The sequence below is a fragment of the Sitophilus oryzae genome, unplaced genomic scaffold, assembly GCF_002938485.1.
Source record: "Sitophilus oryzae breed Bouriz unplaced genomic scaffold, Soryzae_2.0 scaffold_1658_pilon_pilon, whole genome shotgun sequence".
Lineage (NCBI taxonomy): Eukaryota > Metazoa > Arthropoda > Insecta > Coleoptera > Curculionidae > Sitophilus > Sitophilus oryzae.
In genome coordinates this window covers 888,354-905,441 of record NW_022146345.1, presented here as the reverse complement: position 1 = coordinate 905,441, position 17,088 = coordinate 888,354, and the positions used below count along the sequence as shown (strand labels likewise).

Below are 17,088 nucleotides of genomic sequence, written 5' to 3'. Positions count from 1 at the left end.
ACTTATTCAGTGTAGTTTTTTTTATTTTTAGTAAAATAAAAGTTTTATTTTACATTTATTTTGTTTGTTTAATTGTTTTACGCTTGATTAGTTATTATTGCATTCAGAAAAATCTTATAGCAGCTAACTTACCGATGAACTTGAAGTAAAAAATATGCAAAATATGCATTCATTTTACAACACAATTTACTAAATATTTATATCAATGTCGGAATGCATTTTGTTTTGTACCACATTTAACTAACAATTTTTTTGTTTTTGGAGAATATTAATTAAAAAAATATATAGGCAGTAGCGGGCAGTACTAATCAAAACAGGGTAGGCAAAAATTAGCAAAATTATAAAATAAAAATAGTTATTTCTTAATTAACTAATGATCTAATACTATGTTTTCTCTAAATTGGAGAGAAATGTCCAGAGTTTGCATAACAGCCCAGCAGTGGCTGATTGATGGCTAAATTAAATCACGAGATACTTTTAATATTCTGTCTCTTTCTTACACACTGCGACATTGGCATGCAGTCATTGCGGCCTAGAGACTACGTCGAGGATTCGCAAATATGCAGTCTTTAGAATCCAATTAGAGACAATACAAAGTAAATCACTCCGCCTTCGCGTAAATCATATGCAACACCTTTGTGAAAAATATTATACAGGGTGCGGCAATAGTGCCTCGGGCATCTGCATATATCTGTATGTGTAACAATAAAAAACTTGAGAATTTTAAGTGCAAACCTGGAATATGTACGAGGATGTATTTCAGGAAAATATTTCGATTTTAATAAGGTGGCTAAAAAAAGTATCAGTGGATCGGGATGATTTTTTTTAAATAGAACACCATGTATATTATTGCATTTTTGGTTTCCTTTCAGATCACTTTACATAATCCTATGATATGAGTGTCAAATGTCAAACTTTTGTGGATATTTGTTTGTATATTAGAAGTTTGATAACTTTTTTTGGTATCAGAGATCACCTATCTATTAGACTTCATATGTGTATATTTTTAAAACAAGACAGAAATGTGCTATAAAATTAAACAGTTTTTAATGTTTTAATCTGATTTTTTAATTAAATAATAAAGTTACAGTTAAATGTGGGGCATTATAAAATGAAAGCACTATATCTATAATAATACTAAAGGGCATATAAACAATATATAATAAAAGTTTGCATGCCTTTGTATCAAGTTTATAACTTGGTTTATTTCAGCACTGAAATATAAAAACAGAAAATAAAATTGAGTACTAACATTGATATAGAAAATTGGTATTAAACTAAAATCAAACGAGATTAAAAATTATTAAAGATTCAAATAATAGTTTTTCAAGAATTTGCAATATTTCTCTGAGTGTATTTTTCTTTTATTTAAATCGGACAAATAGGGTAATATCGTCGAGTAGTATTAGAGTAGTCATGTCATTTGTCATTCACTACTTCAGATTTTAACAGTATTCCTAGTGATATTCATAATCATTAGATTATAAATAATATTGAAAAAAAATGTTTACGCTAAACAAATGTAAATAATGTAAAATAAGAACAGAGCTTGTCATTAACACGAATTCTGATTATTGAAAAATTGATTCATCTGAATTAATGGTATTAAGGGCATGCTCTATAATATGTTATGTGAAACTAAACCTTCCATTTTTGCCAAATCTAATAATTTTATAATTATTAATAAATGTAAAAAGTGCCTTTAAATTTTTGAGAAATCTGCCAATACGTGCGTAGATAGTGGTGTTTTGGACTCTATATTCGAAATAGACCATCAAACAAATCAAGATCTCTTTCTAATGATTGAATTATAGTCAAAAACAATTGATATATTTATTACTGTTTTTTTAGTATACGGTTCCTAAAAGTATTCTCAAAACCAGGCTATACACGAATTTGTATGTTTATTGTAATATTTTTATTTGCTAAATAGCTCAGATGAGACTGAATAATCTAAAATCTAAAACAACAAATCAAACTTTTTGCAAGATTGTCGAAATGATCTAACCTAACCTAGGTCCAAATATCAAAACGAAAATTCAAAAAGTCAAAACTTGTTAAGTATTTGTAATGATTTTTAAGCATTTCGAATTCTTTAAATTATTGTACATATTAATAAATTACTAAATATAATCTGGTGTCTATTGTAATGAATAATGTAACTCAACTCTGTTCAAATGCGGAAATAGGTTCATTTTTAATTAAAATGAGAATATTCCTGTATTTGAAAACTGTATATTTTAAAGTGGACGCTATAATAATAATGAAATTGTCAGACAAATCAAATAATTTTGGGATATATCGTAAGAAATAAATGACTCTGTCAGGGTGTAAAATAGTGATTTTAACAGCGTCGACTTTATAATGTTGATTTTTAATTGTTATACTACAAAGTAAAGAATGAATGCTCATTGTAAAATAAAATGTTAAAATGTCCAGTCAATAAAAATTGTATGTATGTTTATCTCCATTGTATATTGTTAAATATACGAATTACAAGCTACTAAAGAAATGTAGTTTAATTTTGATCCCAATAACGAAAAATGTACTGAGTACTTAAGTTTTTTAAGATGAAATACATAGGAATTTTGTTTAAGTGCAAACCTAAAGTATGTATTAGGATGTATTTATATATATTTTCCTGAAAAATATTTAACCTCTACAGGGTGGCTCAAAAAATTGTGAGTGGATACGGATGATTTTTTTTAAATGGAACACCCTGTATATTATTGCATTTTTTGCTTCTTTTTTGAACTTTTTACATAATCCTAAGGTATTATTAAATATGTTTTGATAGTTTAAAAGATATTAAGAAATAAGTAAAAAAAACTTATTATTCATCTTTTTTTGAAAAAATTATTAAAAATACAAGATATGTCCTTAAATCAAAACTATATTAGGTATTTGCTGTAGTGGGTCTGTACTTACTCTGCTACAAATATCTCGTAATCTTTAGCCATACAGGATGTTCAATTCTTTTTTGTTTTTTCAATTTTTTGAAAAAAGGCCGAAAAAATTTTTTTTTTCTTATTTATTAATATCTTCGAAACTATCATAACGTATTTAATAATACCTTAGCTTTATGTAAAGTGACCAAAAAGGAAGCAAAAAATGGAATATTATACGGGTGTTCCATTTAAAAAAAATCATCACTATCCGCTCAAACTTTTTTGAGCCACCCTATAAAATATTTTCCTGAAATACATCCTAACTACATACTTTAGGTCTGCACTTAAACAAAATTCCTAACTTATTTGTTATAGGAGCTACAGATTCCCGACGCATTATTGCCGGACACTGTATATACATTTCGCTGAAATATACATATATGCAAGTAGTATACCGGGTGCGTCTCAAAAGTGTATAACTTTGAACTACTAACCCCTATAACTTTTTTATATTTTCAGATAAAAACACGAGTTTTGGTATGTTAGTATATGACATAAATTAGGATTGATTGACGTATTCAATTATTGTTTTTGGTCATTTCCTGTTTCACCGGAAATGACTACAACTTTTGATTTTTAAATAGCACGGTCGGTATTTTTTTACTTTATTTGATAGAAAATGACATTCTGAATCGAATGACATATCATATGTCAACTTCTGACATTATCGTTTGAAACAAAATTATATTTTAAATTTCAATCTAGAGTGCCATGGCTGTGTTAAAATAATTTTTAATCAAGGAGCCTTGGAAAAATAGATTTGATCGTCTAATGTTTTTAGTGTCTTGTCCTGGTCGGTTCAAAGATGCCCAAATCGTATTTTTAATCATATCTCATTTATTTCAAATGGAACGAGGGTGGTTGTAATAATGTTACGCATGGTGTAATATCAAATAAGCCATATGCGAAAATGTCAAAAGTGGACATATGATATGTCATTCTATTCAGAGTGTCATTTTCTATCGAATAAAGTAAAAAAATACCGAGGGTGTCATTTAAAAATCAAAAGTTGTATTCATTTCCGGTGAAACCGGAAGTGACCGAAAACAATTGAATATGTCAATTAATCCTAATTTATGTCATATACTAACATACCAAATCTCGTTTTTTTTATCGTTGTTATTTTGAGACGCACCAGGTATAATTTGTGAACAAGAACCTGTACTTAGTGTTCCTAAAAGTCTAGCGGCTATGGATGGAAAGGTCTTTAAATAATGAAAAGATAATTAACCAATTATTTAAATAATTATCAATAAACATACGAAGAATCACCTAAACTCCAAACCAGAAAACTCATAAACGCTGATAGAAATGTCGCATATATACGCAGCTGACTGCGATTCCAGAAGATCAATGAAATGACAGAAAACGTTTTATATTAACGTTGCTTGAAAAATAGAGGAACTATGGATGATATCAACTAATATGAACTATATCATTTGATGTATGATTGTGATGATGATTAAATATATACTATAATGAGATATAACTCGTCAAAGAACGCCCTCTCACTGAAAAACGACTTTACAGCTGTGATATTATACATCCGTCGTGCATCGTCCATACATACTTCTTAGTACCTACTTGTTTTATTTCAATATAGTGTTTTGTTAACAGACAATATGAAAAATCATATTAAATAAATTTCTCTATAAAAATAATAAATATGAGATAATAGAAATGATATTTGAAAATATTTAATATTTAAGAACCTTGCTTGAAAATCGGTGTGTAATTAAATATCAGGTGACTTAAGTAAAATAATGATGTAAAATGAGATTAACACATTATCTTCATAAATATAACGAAAGCAAGGTGATAAACATAAACAAGGACTCCAAAATTTTCTCCTAGAATTGTTCTTATCAATTAAATGAATACAGAAAATCGAGATAATATTTCGAAAAATTAATAATGACAGAACCTTGCCGGGATCATTTCCGTGTTTGAACAATGCGAACCTTGTCGAAGCGACAAGGTTATCGCTGAAACATATTCATTACCGCCATACGATTCAGTACCGAATTTAAATATGCTACTGGTTAATATTTGAATATTGCACCCTTGGAGACGATTTACACTTGGCGAGTCGAAGGGTGTCGTCCCTACCAGTCAGTTCCGAGGTGCATACATCTTTTTTTGTATATAATGGAAATTATTTCCTGGGATCATCATTCGTACTTCCATCGGCTTTTCCGATAGACTAACCGGGTCTACCGGAAGACTGGTGTAGCACTAGTACAATCACAAGTAGAATAAGCATAAAAATAACACCATGATCTTCATACTTTTGATATTATCAACGATTAATGGAATATTTGCTCTAAATAACTGTAAGTAACCTCCACAAATATTTTGCTTCTCTTAAACCAAAACCACAGAAAAAAAGCCTACTAATTATTTTTTTTAAATAAATGTATATTTTCTGTTCTACTTTGTCACTTCGTTATTTATCATTTTTTGATATTTAGTTTAAATTTATTCCATTTGAAAATCACCACATATCTCCATTTGTTGCTTAATTTAGACACTTTTCAGTAACCGATCTAAGTAATACTGAGTCTAGGTAGTTGAAATATTTCAATAAAACTACGCTCGATGTTCTATTTTCGTGTTTTGTGGTACTATATTCAGTACGTTTCCTTTATTGGTTACTAAATTGCACTAGCGTTGTTAATTCGAGAAATTTACGTCTTCTATTAAACTAAGAAAAAATCCAATCATAATACTTCAAATCTTTTAGGAGTAATTTTGCTTCTACTATAGTGTTATCCATTACCATTTTCATTCTATATTCTATTAGATTAGATTAGACTTTGAGATGGCTATCGGCTTGTACCACTGCGACCTTTTCAGATCTATTGTGGTCCTCTTCGAATCTCTAGGTTTCATTCATCAATTTAAAGAAATCTAATAACTTGGAGAACTCTTCATGTAGGTCTTTGTCAATGGCTTATCATTGCCCAATACAATGAACCCCACATTTGTGAGAATGTCACACAAATTGTGACAGTCTGCACAGAATTCTACACTATTTTAGAATTAATCTTTTTGGAACCGAGTGCCTTTAGCGCTGCTTGGCTATCTGTGAAGATGGCAACTGAAAGGTGTGTTCTTTGCTGCCATGTTATTTTTTCTCATGAATTGCCATTATCTCCGTTTTGGAAAATTGCAACATTCTTGGATAAGCTATTTCCTGTTTTAGGTACTATGTTTTCAACTTTCTTGAGTAATCTGTATATTATACCGGATCTCCTATAATCTCTTGAACGCAGATCATTCTTAAAGTCCCACAGAACAATAGCAGACCCTTTGTATGTGCTAACCCGAAATATACCTATACTATATTCTAGGTTGGATATTAAAAATGAAGTTAAGACTGTCCCAGATTAACATACCTTTTCTAACATCTATGCCCCATTCTTTCCATCCCATTTTCGATTGAAGAGGAAGAGACTAAAAGAGGTAATAAACTCCCATGCCCTTTGTTCTGAAGATGATGTCTGAATGTCTTTAGCCCCAAAACAAAAGTATCCTTTATTGCAAATTTAGTTCAGACATTCTTTCGTTCTGAAAATTTCCCGTAAAAATCATCTTTCTTAACATCATTCGTCGTTTATTTTTTTATTAAGAAATTCTACTACACAGAATATTACTTTGCCACCGGTACTTTGCCACCAAAGCAGCAGACTTTGCTCTCCGATCTTAGTCGCTTTTTGAAGTATGCGTTCTAGTCATATCCCAATCCTTTCTTACTTGTTGTTTGCATTCAAATACAAAATTATGTCTATTCAGTGAAAAAGCATGTAAGAGATAGAGACGTTGCCTCTTATTGTATTCAAAAGTATATTGTATTTTCATTATTTATGTCATTTTTTGAAGGTTTGTCAAAATTATATATTCTTCCACTGGAAAGACTATAGTTAATAGTCTTTATCAGAACAAACAATCATATTCCATATAGAATAAATTGATTGTTCTGATTTAACTGTGTTAATATCTGCGATAATACGTAATTTAAAGTCGTTTTATATTTCTTTGGATGTGAGTCAAAATAAAACACAGGTTTTTTATTTTGTGCTTGGTGGATGTTTCGATAAATATATCGTCTTAGAATATACCAGGTGCGTCTAAAAAGTGGCTCACCCTTATAACTTTTTTATTTTACCAGATAAAAAACGAGATTTGGTATGTTAGTATATGAGTGAATGAAGTATTCAATTATTTTCGGCCACTTCCTGTTTCACCGAAAATGACAACAAATTTTGATTTTTAAATGGCACCTTCGGTATTTTTTTTCTTTTATTCGATAGAAAATGAATGAATAGAATGACATAACATATGTCAACTTTTGACATTTTTGCTTAAAACAAAATTGAATTTTAAATTCCAATCAGCTGTGTTGTTAAAAACACTAATTTTTAGTCAAGGAGCCTTGGAAAAATATATTTGATCGTTTAATGTTATTCGTGTCTTGTCCTGGCCGGTTAAAAGACGCCCAAATGCCCAAATCGCATTTTTAATCATATCTCATTTTTTTCAAATAGAACGAGGGTGGCTCATTAGCATATTTGGAAAAAGCATTTTTTTTGCGAATAATTTGGTACCACACACTTGGTATTTCGAGTCAAATTGTCGTTATGAATCGCATGTTGCAATTTCAAATAAACCATATTCGAAAATGTCAAATTTTGACACATGATATGTCATTCTATTCAGAGTGTCATTTTCTATCGAATAAAGCAACAAAACACCTGGGGTACCATTTAAAAATCAAAAGTAGTAGTCATTTCCGGTGAAACAAGAAGTGACGGAAAACAATTGAATACGTCAATCAATCCTAATTTATTACCAAATATATACCAAATCTCGATTTTTTATCTGAAAAAATAAAAAAGTTACAGAGGTGAGCCACTTTTGAGACACACCCGGTATAATGTCTTTAGTCATTCGCTACTAAATATGTTCAAACAGTTGCTGATGTACCGTGTGGTCAAAGAACAAATGATCGCAAAGCAAAAGTTGTTGGTGGAGAAGCAGCCGCAAAAGCCGAATTTCCATGGATAGTCTCAATTACCAGGCGAGGAAACCATTTTTGTGGCGGTACCCTGATCAACAAGAAATATGTAATGACAGCAGGACATTGCTTGTGCACGTAAGAAAAACTAAATTAATTTTTATTTAATGCATTTGTAGATATAAGTCTTATAAAGTGATATAAAGCAATATTTACCTCAAGTTATTACAAAAATTGGATCTGGAAAAAAATGGAAAATTTAAACTTTACTTATTATTATTACTACTACTACAGTAATTTAGTACGAAAAAAAAAGTATCCATGACTTTTTTTTTAATATTGACATGTCATGAATATCCGTAAAGTATAATAACCCGAAATTATTACCAAGTATTATTTGCTTTGTTAATAAAAACAATATTGAGTAAGGTTATGTTCTTATAAGTTCATCGACAAAGGAAGGTAACAAATTGTCTGGCTAAGAGAATCGCTATATTTTTTGTAATTAGTATTTTCTCAAAGTGTAACGTTTTAAATAAGCTTAAGTTAAAACGTTATATCAACCTATTAGATATGGTAATCGTAAATAATACAGGATGTTCAAAATTCTACGCCAAACGCCCAAACTTTCTAAAATATATCATAATTTTTCTTCGTTCTTTTTAAATGGAACACTCTGTTTCCTTGCATTATATTTTCAATAGACGGACAATTTAATTTTTTTTGTATTTAGGATATTTCAAAATTTTTGACGGTTTTGCAGATTCGCGGTTTTAGTTTGGCCATATTTCATGTGGCATTTTCCATAGTAAATTTTTATCAAAACCACCAAATGATTTTTCCCTCGTATTTTATTTTTCCCGTTGAAAGAGCGATATGAAATAATACTGCGTGTATAGTATACGAAACCATTAAAATTTTGAAAATACTTTAGATACAAAAAATTTTCATTTTATAATTATTCTCTATCTCCTTAAAAAATAATATACAGGGTGTTCCATTGAAAAAAACAAGGATAAAATTTTATCACAAGAAGAGAAAGGTTGAAAAATGTATACTTTTTATTTATTTATTAATATCTCTGAAAATATCGATATATATTTACTCATATTCTAGGATTATGAAAATTGGTCATAAATGAAGCCAAAAATGCAATAATATACAGGGTGTTCCGTTTAAAAAAAAACATCCCGATCCACTCACACTTTTTGAGCAATCCTGTAGAAGTTAAAATATTTTCCTAAAATACATCCTCGTAAATACTTTAGGTTTGCATGTAAACAAAATTCTCAGGTTTTTTATTCTAGGAGCATCTGTAGCTCTTAGAATCACCGAAGCACTATACCGAACCCTGTATATGAAATTGTTTGATAAATAATTTTTATCAGCCTAACTTTATGTTTTAATAGAAAAGTATATTCAAGAACTAACAAATAACGGTTATACAAAACATATTTATTTTTAATATATTAAAATATAAGTTACATAGTATAAAAAATATTACAAATCACATTATACATAAATAATAAATATATATAACAACTGTAATTAATTCATTTTATTCTATTGACTGAAAACCTTAAATTGCAAATTTAAACTGCATTTCATTGTTTTCCTATGCATTAATTACGATTTGCCATTGACATTAAACTTGCTCATCAGTACGGTATTTAATTTGAATAAAGAATTATTCATATGCCCGTATACAGCTGTCTACAAGTTCATGTTCATAATCGGCTTATCGACATTTTTGACAGAATTGAAAAACGTGTATTCGAACACAATTATTATAATTAGTATCAGTTAATTTGTGAATAAAAATATGAATTTTGATTCATTTAATAAATTTTTAGTTTTTAAAGAAATATAATTTTTTTGTTTAAATAACTGATTCAGAACTCCCAGTAGATGGCATACCAAGAATGTACAACTTCAAGATACACATCACTGAAGTATTGAGCAATAAAAAGGATTGAAAGAGAGAAACGTATGCCCAGCGGATAAAAGACTATACCATAACGTGGTATACTGATGCTTCCAAAACCAAAGCAGGGACAGGGACCTCACCAAACCAATGGGCATCTACCACAGCATATTTCAGACAGAAATTTATGCTATCGAAAGATGCATACAATTTATCTTAGATATAACCTATCAAAAACAAGAAATAACCATATTAGCCGATAGTCAAGCAGAATTAAAAGCGATCAACTCAGTAACCATTAATTCGAAGTTGGTCAAAAAATGCCAAAAAAGCTGAACAAACTAAGTAATTAATAAGATAATAAAATCATTCAATCTCCGGTATCAATACGACTGGTACCCGAGATGGAGAACTAACCTCTGTAAAACCGTCTCAGATACTGGCTTATGTCAAACCCCTGAGACTGAATGATGTATTATAACTCAAGAAAGAGGACACAATAGATCTGAAGGATCACAGTGATTAACCTATATCACACTATATATTCTACATTTTACATCTGATTCAAGGCAACAAAGTCAATAACTCTCCGCCTTTCGAAAGTATTTAGTATTTATAAAGTTTGCACATGTATCTACAAAGTCCGGCAATAGTGCGTCGGTAGCTCCTAGAATAAAAAAACTTGGGAATTTTGTTTAAGTGCATTACCCAAAGCTTGTACTAGGTTGTATTTCAGGAAAATATTTTAGATTCTATAGAGAGGCTCAAAAAAGTGTGAGTGGATCGGGTTATCTTTTTTAAATGGAACACCCCGTATATTATGCATTTTTGACTTCCTTTCAGATCACTTTATATAAGCTTACGATATGAGTAAATATATTTCGATGGTTTCAGAGATATTAATAAATAAATTAAAAATATATATTTTTAGCCTATCTTAAAAAAATATTAAAAATGCTAGAACTGTCCTGAAATGAAAATTATACTAGGTATTTAATTTATAGATGGTTTTTATTTACTTTGCTATAAATATGGAAATCGTAAATCATACAGGATGTTCGAAATTCTACGTCAAACTTTCTAAAATATTAAATAATTTTTCTTCGTTTTTTTTAAATGCAGAAAAATGTAAATTTATAACACTTTGTGAAATGAAAAATGGACATTTTTCATATTTAAAGTATTTCAAAATTTTTAACGGTTTCACAGATATTCGCGGTTTTATATTTCATATGGCATTTTCCGCAGTAAATTTTTATCAAAGCCACTCAATGATTTTTCTCTCGTATTTTACCATTGAAAGCGCCATATAAAATAATACAGCGTGTATCTGCGAAACCATTAAAGATTTTAAAATACTATAATTACAAAAATAATATACAGTGTGTTCCATTAAAAAGAAACAAAGAAATTTTATTCTCTATTCTAGAAAGTTTGACATAGAATTTTGGACATCCTATATAATTTACAATTACCATATTTATAGCAAAGTAAGAACAGACCATCTAAAGTAAACACCTAATATAGTTTGATTCCAGAACAGTTTTTGTATTTTTAATATTTTATTTAAGAAGTTCTGAAAAATATATATTTTTTAATAGCTGTGAAACTATCGAAATATATTTACTCGTATCTTAGGGTTAATTAAAGTGATCTGAAAGGAAGCCAAAAATGTAATAATATACAGGGTGTTCCGTTTAAAAAAATCATCCAGATCCACTTAAACTTTTTTGAGCCACCCTGTAGAAGTGAAAATATTTTCCTGAAATTCATCCTAATACATACTTTAGGTTTTATATGTAAAATTATATGGAAAATTTCAGCGATCGTCATTTCCCAGCCAACTGGACGCCGTTTTTTTCGATCATACGGTATTAGTAAATAAATAATAAAATATATATATTTTTCAACCTTTCTTAAAAAAATTATTACAAATATACAAGAACTGTCCTGAAAGCAAAACTATATTAAGTTCTACTTCAGATGGTCTGTACTTACTTTGCTACAAATATCGTAATCTTAAAACATACAGGGTGTTCAAAATTCTACGCCAAACTTTCGACAATATAAATTAATTTTTTCTTGTTTTTTTTTTAATGAAACATCCTGTATCCAGTATGCACACCTCGTAATACTTTAGGTTTGCACTTAAACAAAATTATTAAGTTTTTATTCTAGGAGCTACACATGCCCGACGCACTATTGGCTGACCGTGTATATAAATTATTCGATTCCCACATTTTGTTCAAACATATTTTGCTATATTTTCAAAATTTCTGGTTTTAAAAGATGTAAATTTTGAACTAAAGGGTGGTAAATAAATTGAAAGTGAAAGTTTGAATAAGCAAACGAATTTTCTTAATTTTATTAAAGGTACTGATGTACAGTAAATGGTCAGATAGCAACATAAGCAATATATCTTTTTGCATAATACAGTTTTGCCTATGTATTTTGTTCCATGATTTGTATTAACTTCAATAATTCTGCATAAAAAGTATCTCTTTTAATTTTCAGTTAATGTATCAATATTTTCAGTTAATATATAAAATCCTTAAGTGACTGACATACTGATTAATCACGATCCTGCTCAAACCACTCAACCTAAGAAGCTCAATTTTGGCATACAGGTTGATTCTAGGATGTAGAGGTTCGATAAGAGGGATTTTTTGAAATTCCAGTTTCAAGAGGGTGAAACCACCCCTCAAATATTACAATATTTTTTTATTTAAAAACGGTCAAGTTTCCGAAAAAACGCTTAAACACGTATATTTTATTTTGTTTTTTTACATATTTTAAGATTTTTTAATGTTTATTAATGTTTTGAAAAATCTGGTCATTGATTAATCATGATCCTGCTTAAAGCGCATGACGTAAAAAGCTGATTTTTGGAAAACAGATTGACTTTAGGGTGTAGAGGTTCGATAAGAAGGGATTTTTTGAAACTCGAATTCTAAGGGGGTGAAACTTGTGAAACTATGCCTCAAATATTAAATATTTATTATTTAAAAACCGGTGAGTTTTTCGGAAAAACTCTTAAACACGTATGTTTTATTTTGTTGTTTTACATATTTTAAGATTTTTTTATAAATTAATACAGGGTGTTTCATAAAATATGACCATTGAATAATCACGATTCTGCTTAAAATGCTTGACGTTTTTAAGCTGATTTTTGGCAACGGATTGACTGTGGGGTGTAAAGATTCGATAAGGAGGAGTTTCTCGAATCTCAAATTCCAAGAGGGTGAAAACGCCCCTCAAATATTACAATATTTGTTATTTAAAAAACGGTTAGTCTTTCGGGAAAACGCTTGGACAAGCACAATTTATTTGATTTTTTTTACATATTTTTAAATTTTTTAAAAAATCATACAGGGTGTTTCAAAAAGTTGGGTAATTTCTTAACCACGATTCTGCTTAAATTGCTTGACGTAAAAAGCTTATTTTTGGCAAACAGATTTTTCGGAAGTCAAATTCCAACGAGATAAAACTACCCCTCAAATATTACCAAGTTATATAACATCGCCATATTGTTTTTTCTCATGCTGACATAAATGTGAGAAAATTTTATCCAGTTTGTATGTTAATGGAAATTATTTTGCTTTGCTTTATCATCACCATAACAAATGATTAATTCGACGTGAACGAAGTCGCTGGTACACGCTAGTATTAAATATAAATAACATTAAGATTGATAACATAATAGATTGCTTTACACAGAAAACTTACTATAGTAAGAAAAATACACATATTAATCGAAACTGATAGTTTACCATTATATTTTAAAATTTATTTATAATTTACGCTTTTTAGAACATATTTTTTTATAAACTTTCTTTCTTAAAATGTCTTTTGAAACCAGCAAATATATATTTTACTTAACTTGGGAAATTTTATTTTATAAAAAGAATATAAAAAGTGTATTAAAATAAATAATCCAAGTAACAAAGTAAAAAAGGCTTTATTATTTTTTAAGCCAACTCAATATTCTCTATAGCACAGATAATAGAACCAAATAATATCTGTATTCTAGTTTGGGATATATTAAGTTAAAAGACTTATTTGATTTCAGTGGTAGTGGCAATGACCACTTAGCACCAGCCAGTTTAAAAGTGACACTGTCCCAACATGACCTGACCAAAGAAAGTTCGGATGCTCAAGTGGTGAACGTAAAATCTATTATAGTTCATCCAGGATACTCATGTAAAAAGGTTAAAGACGACATTGCTATTTTGGAGTTGAACGAGCAAGTTATCTGGTCTCAGAGGTACTTAGCATATTATAAAATAATCCAAATATGTTTATTACAATATGATTTTGTTTATGTGAAATTTGCAAAAATCTGAAACAATTAATATACCTAAATATTTTATTTTAAACTTTAAAAAAAATAGTGTTTTTCAATATAAAAATAACGGTAAAATGCTTTTTATTACTATACTAAACAAATTACAATATTTTTTAGTATTATTCCAGCCTGCTTACCAGCAGGTTCTGAACAAAAAGCTTATTCTACATTCGACAATAATTTAGCCACAGTTGCTGGGTGGGGTTGGATCAATGAAGAACGAGGGAAAGGTACCTACTAAAAACGACATATTTCCTAAAACGACTAGATAAACATTAACTTTTCCAGGTGGTAGAGCCGAAATCCTGCAGAAAGCTAAGGTAAACGTCATAGAAATTGAAAAATGCAGGACATGGTATAAATCACAGGGTAAGAAAACAAAAATTCAAGAAGGGCAGATATGCGCTGGATACGAACAAGGTGGCATCGACGCTTGTTGGGTAAGAGGCATTTTAAAGTTATTGAAAATCGTATTAAAATATGTCAAGAGCATTATAAAATAAAACATTTGAAAGAAAATATTTATTATAATTACTTTGCAAAGATCAACTTTATAATGTTAATGTGAGTTAAATGAAAATCAAATATTAGAGACCTATAATAATAATAACTCATTTATTTTATCTTTGAAGGTTAAAAAGCGTAAAAAATTTAACAATGATATATTAGATGTGTATTAAAGGCGTCTAATTTTAATACTTAGATATTTATGTTAAATAGGGATGTATATGGCAATAAATATAATTTGACAATAATGTAGATTCGAAGATAACTATTTCATTGTTCAGTCTAAATGAACAAAAATAGAAGTAAGTTTCATTTTGTGGTTTGGTCATTTTTACTGAAAATGTTATCTGGCTACACCACCGGTAACACATTTGGTAACACCGGGCACTTCAGTGAGACCCACATGAGAACTCGCTATGAGCCAGCATTCATTGGGACTTGTAACAAAAAGTTGTAGAAAAGTTTTAAGGGACTGAACTGTTAATGAATAATATTTAATACTGGTAATAATAAATATACAATAAGATATTGAAGGATAAAGAATAAATAGTTAATTAAACAAATGCCGAAGTCAAAGTTTTTTTTTTATAAAAAGAACTATAATATTTTGATGCTTTTGCTGAGTTCAATTATATTAATGTCACTTAGATATAACAATTAAATCGTTTTTCTTGTTTTATAGGCTGACAGTGGTGGTCCATTAATGATTGATGCAAATGACCAAATGATGGTTGTTGGCGTCGTGTCTACTGGAATTGGGTGTGCTAGACCATACTTGCCTGGAATATATACCAGAGTTTCTGAATATATTCCATGGATACGAGATGTATTGCAAAGAAGGTGAAAACAACTGAAAAAATATTTTTTTAATTATAAAACCTAACGTGAAACCCTTTTGTTGCCAAATATTTATTTTATTTATTTATTTATTTTTGTTCTGAGTAAATTTCTAGTCAAACATTTTAGGAAGTAGTATTTTTAATTAAATCATATTGATTTGTAGGTACATTGTTGTTAGAAATAAAATTATATTTTTAATAAAATTTTAGTGCGTTTTATTGATATTTAAATAGTAAAGAAATAGAAATTAAATTTAAAAATTTAAAATTACAAAAAAATTATGGTGTATGCTCCATACCTCTGTGTTGCGGTAGGTTATTAGAAAAACTATATTATTATAGAGAATTTTGTTAATGTAGTAACGTGTTATTAATAATAAACAGATCTTTTATGAAGTTTAGTAAACTAATGGTATAAATTCAGAAATAAAACATTATAAAGTTATCTTTGATTGGAGTAAATATGGAGTATATTGGAGAATGATTTCGAGTAAATAATAGTTCTAAACTAAATAAATAAAACAAATTCGAGTTAGTTACACAATTTATAACTTAAGTATGGCTGGACCGATTTTAATGGTCTCTGATTTGTTGATTTTGTCTCCGTCCTGAATAGCTGAACAACTATTCTTCTTCTTGGGGTGCCGTGTCTGTCTTCAGGCGTTGGCGATCTCCATGACTATCATTGAAGAGTCCTCTATCTTCTGCGGCATGAAACAGCCTCTCAGAACAACTATTAAAATATCGGAAAAGCTCACGGAAAAACATGACCCCAAAAATTAAATTTTAAATAAATTAAATTTGAGACGCCATAATCCACAGTTGGCAGCTCACATCACGTTGGCTTATAGCACGTTGGATATCCAATTGATATCCTCAGATTTTTCTGTGTCGTTCACTAAGTATGCAACATATGGATTTTTTAATAAAAGTCCTATCATAAAAGTTAATGCATGTCCGATAACCATATCAGCGGTACTTATTAATAACTGCAAGTCTAACAACCTACAGGGTAGACCAAAAATAAGAAAACCGTTCATGAGTAAAATACCATTATTTGAAAGAATTTTGAAAATTGGTATTAAGAAGAGATGTTTGTGATTAAAAGATAAGCCTAAAAACAATCTCACAGCCTCTTACGTGAAAAATGAAAATTTATCATAAAATTTTAAGGCTTTCTCGTATAGTGCAATTTTTTGATGTTCCGCGTATACTTGCGTTAAAATTAAATTAAATTTATTAAAATCAGAATGTAGAATGTTTAGGAGGAGGGTTAATCACCGCGACCTCTATTGTGTGTTCCCTATCTAATGTATAACGGGTTATAACTCATCATACAGTCTCAAAACTATGACAAAAAAAGCCAGTATCTGAGACGGCTCCACAGAGGCCAGCTCTCCATCTTCGACATCAACCTTACCAAAGTTTATGGCACGAACGGTTGTCGTCTCGGCGCACTCATTGATAAGTTGTTCTGGTGCTTCCCCATTTTTCCCACAGAATCTGCA

General features: G+C 29.4%; 1 protein-coding gene across 1 annotated transcript; it reads left to right on the top strand.

Annotated features, from left to right (window-relative positions):
• Window positions 1-4,922: 4,922 nt before the first annotated feature.
• On the top strand, window positions 4,923-15,737 carry LOC115880787 (trypsin-1-like). The gene is made up of 6 exons (XM_030898073.1): window positions 4,923-5,281; window positions 7,923-8,103; window positions 13,959-14,153; window positions 14,352-14,464; window positions 14,523-14,674; window positions 15,424-15,737. The coding sequence occupies exons 1-6, from the start codon at window positions 5,224-5,226 to the stop codon at window positions 15,583-15,585; spliced, it is 861 nt and encodes a 286-aa protein (XP_030753933.1). The 5' UTR covers window positions 4,923-5,223; the 3' UTR covers window positions 15,586-15,737.
• The last annotated feature ends 1,351 nt before the right edge of the window (window positions 15,738-17,088 follow it).

Excerpts from the sequence above, each read along its gene's own strand:
- LOC115880787 (XM_030898073.1), top strand. The coding sequence starts at position 5,224 with ATGATCTTCATACTTTTGATATTATCAACGATTAATGGAATATTTGCT. Across the intron at positions 14,154-14,351 it reads CAAGTTATCTGGTCTCAGAG|TATTATTCCAGCCTGCTTAC; the intron begins GTACTTAGCATA and ends AATATTTTTTAG. Across the intron at positions 14,465-14,522 it reads CAATGAAGAACGAGGGAAAG|GTGGTAGAGCCGAAATCCTG; the intron begins GTACCTACTAAA and ends TAACTTTTCCAG.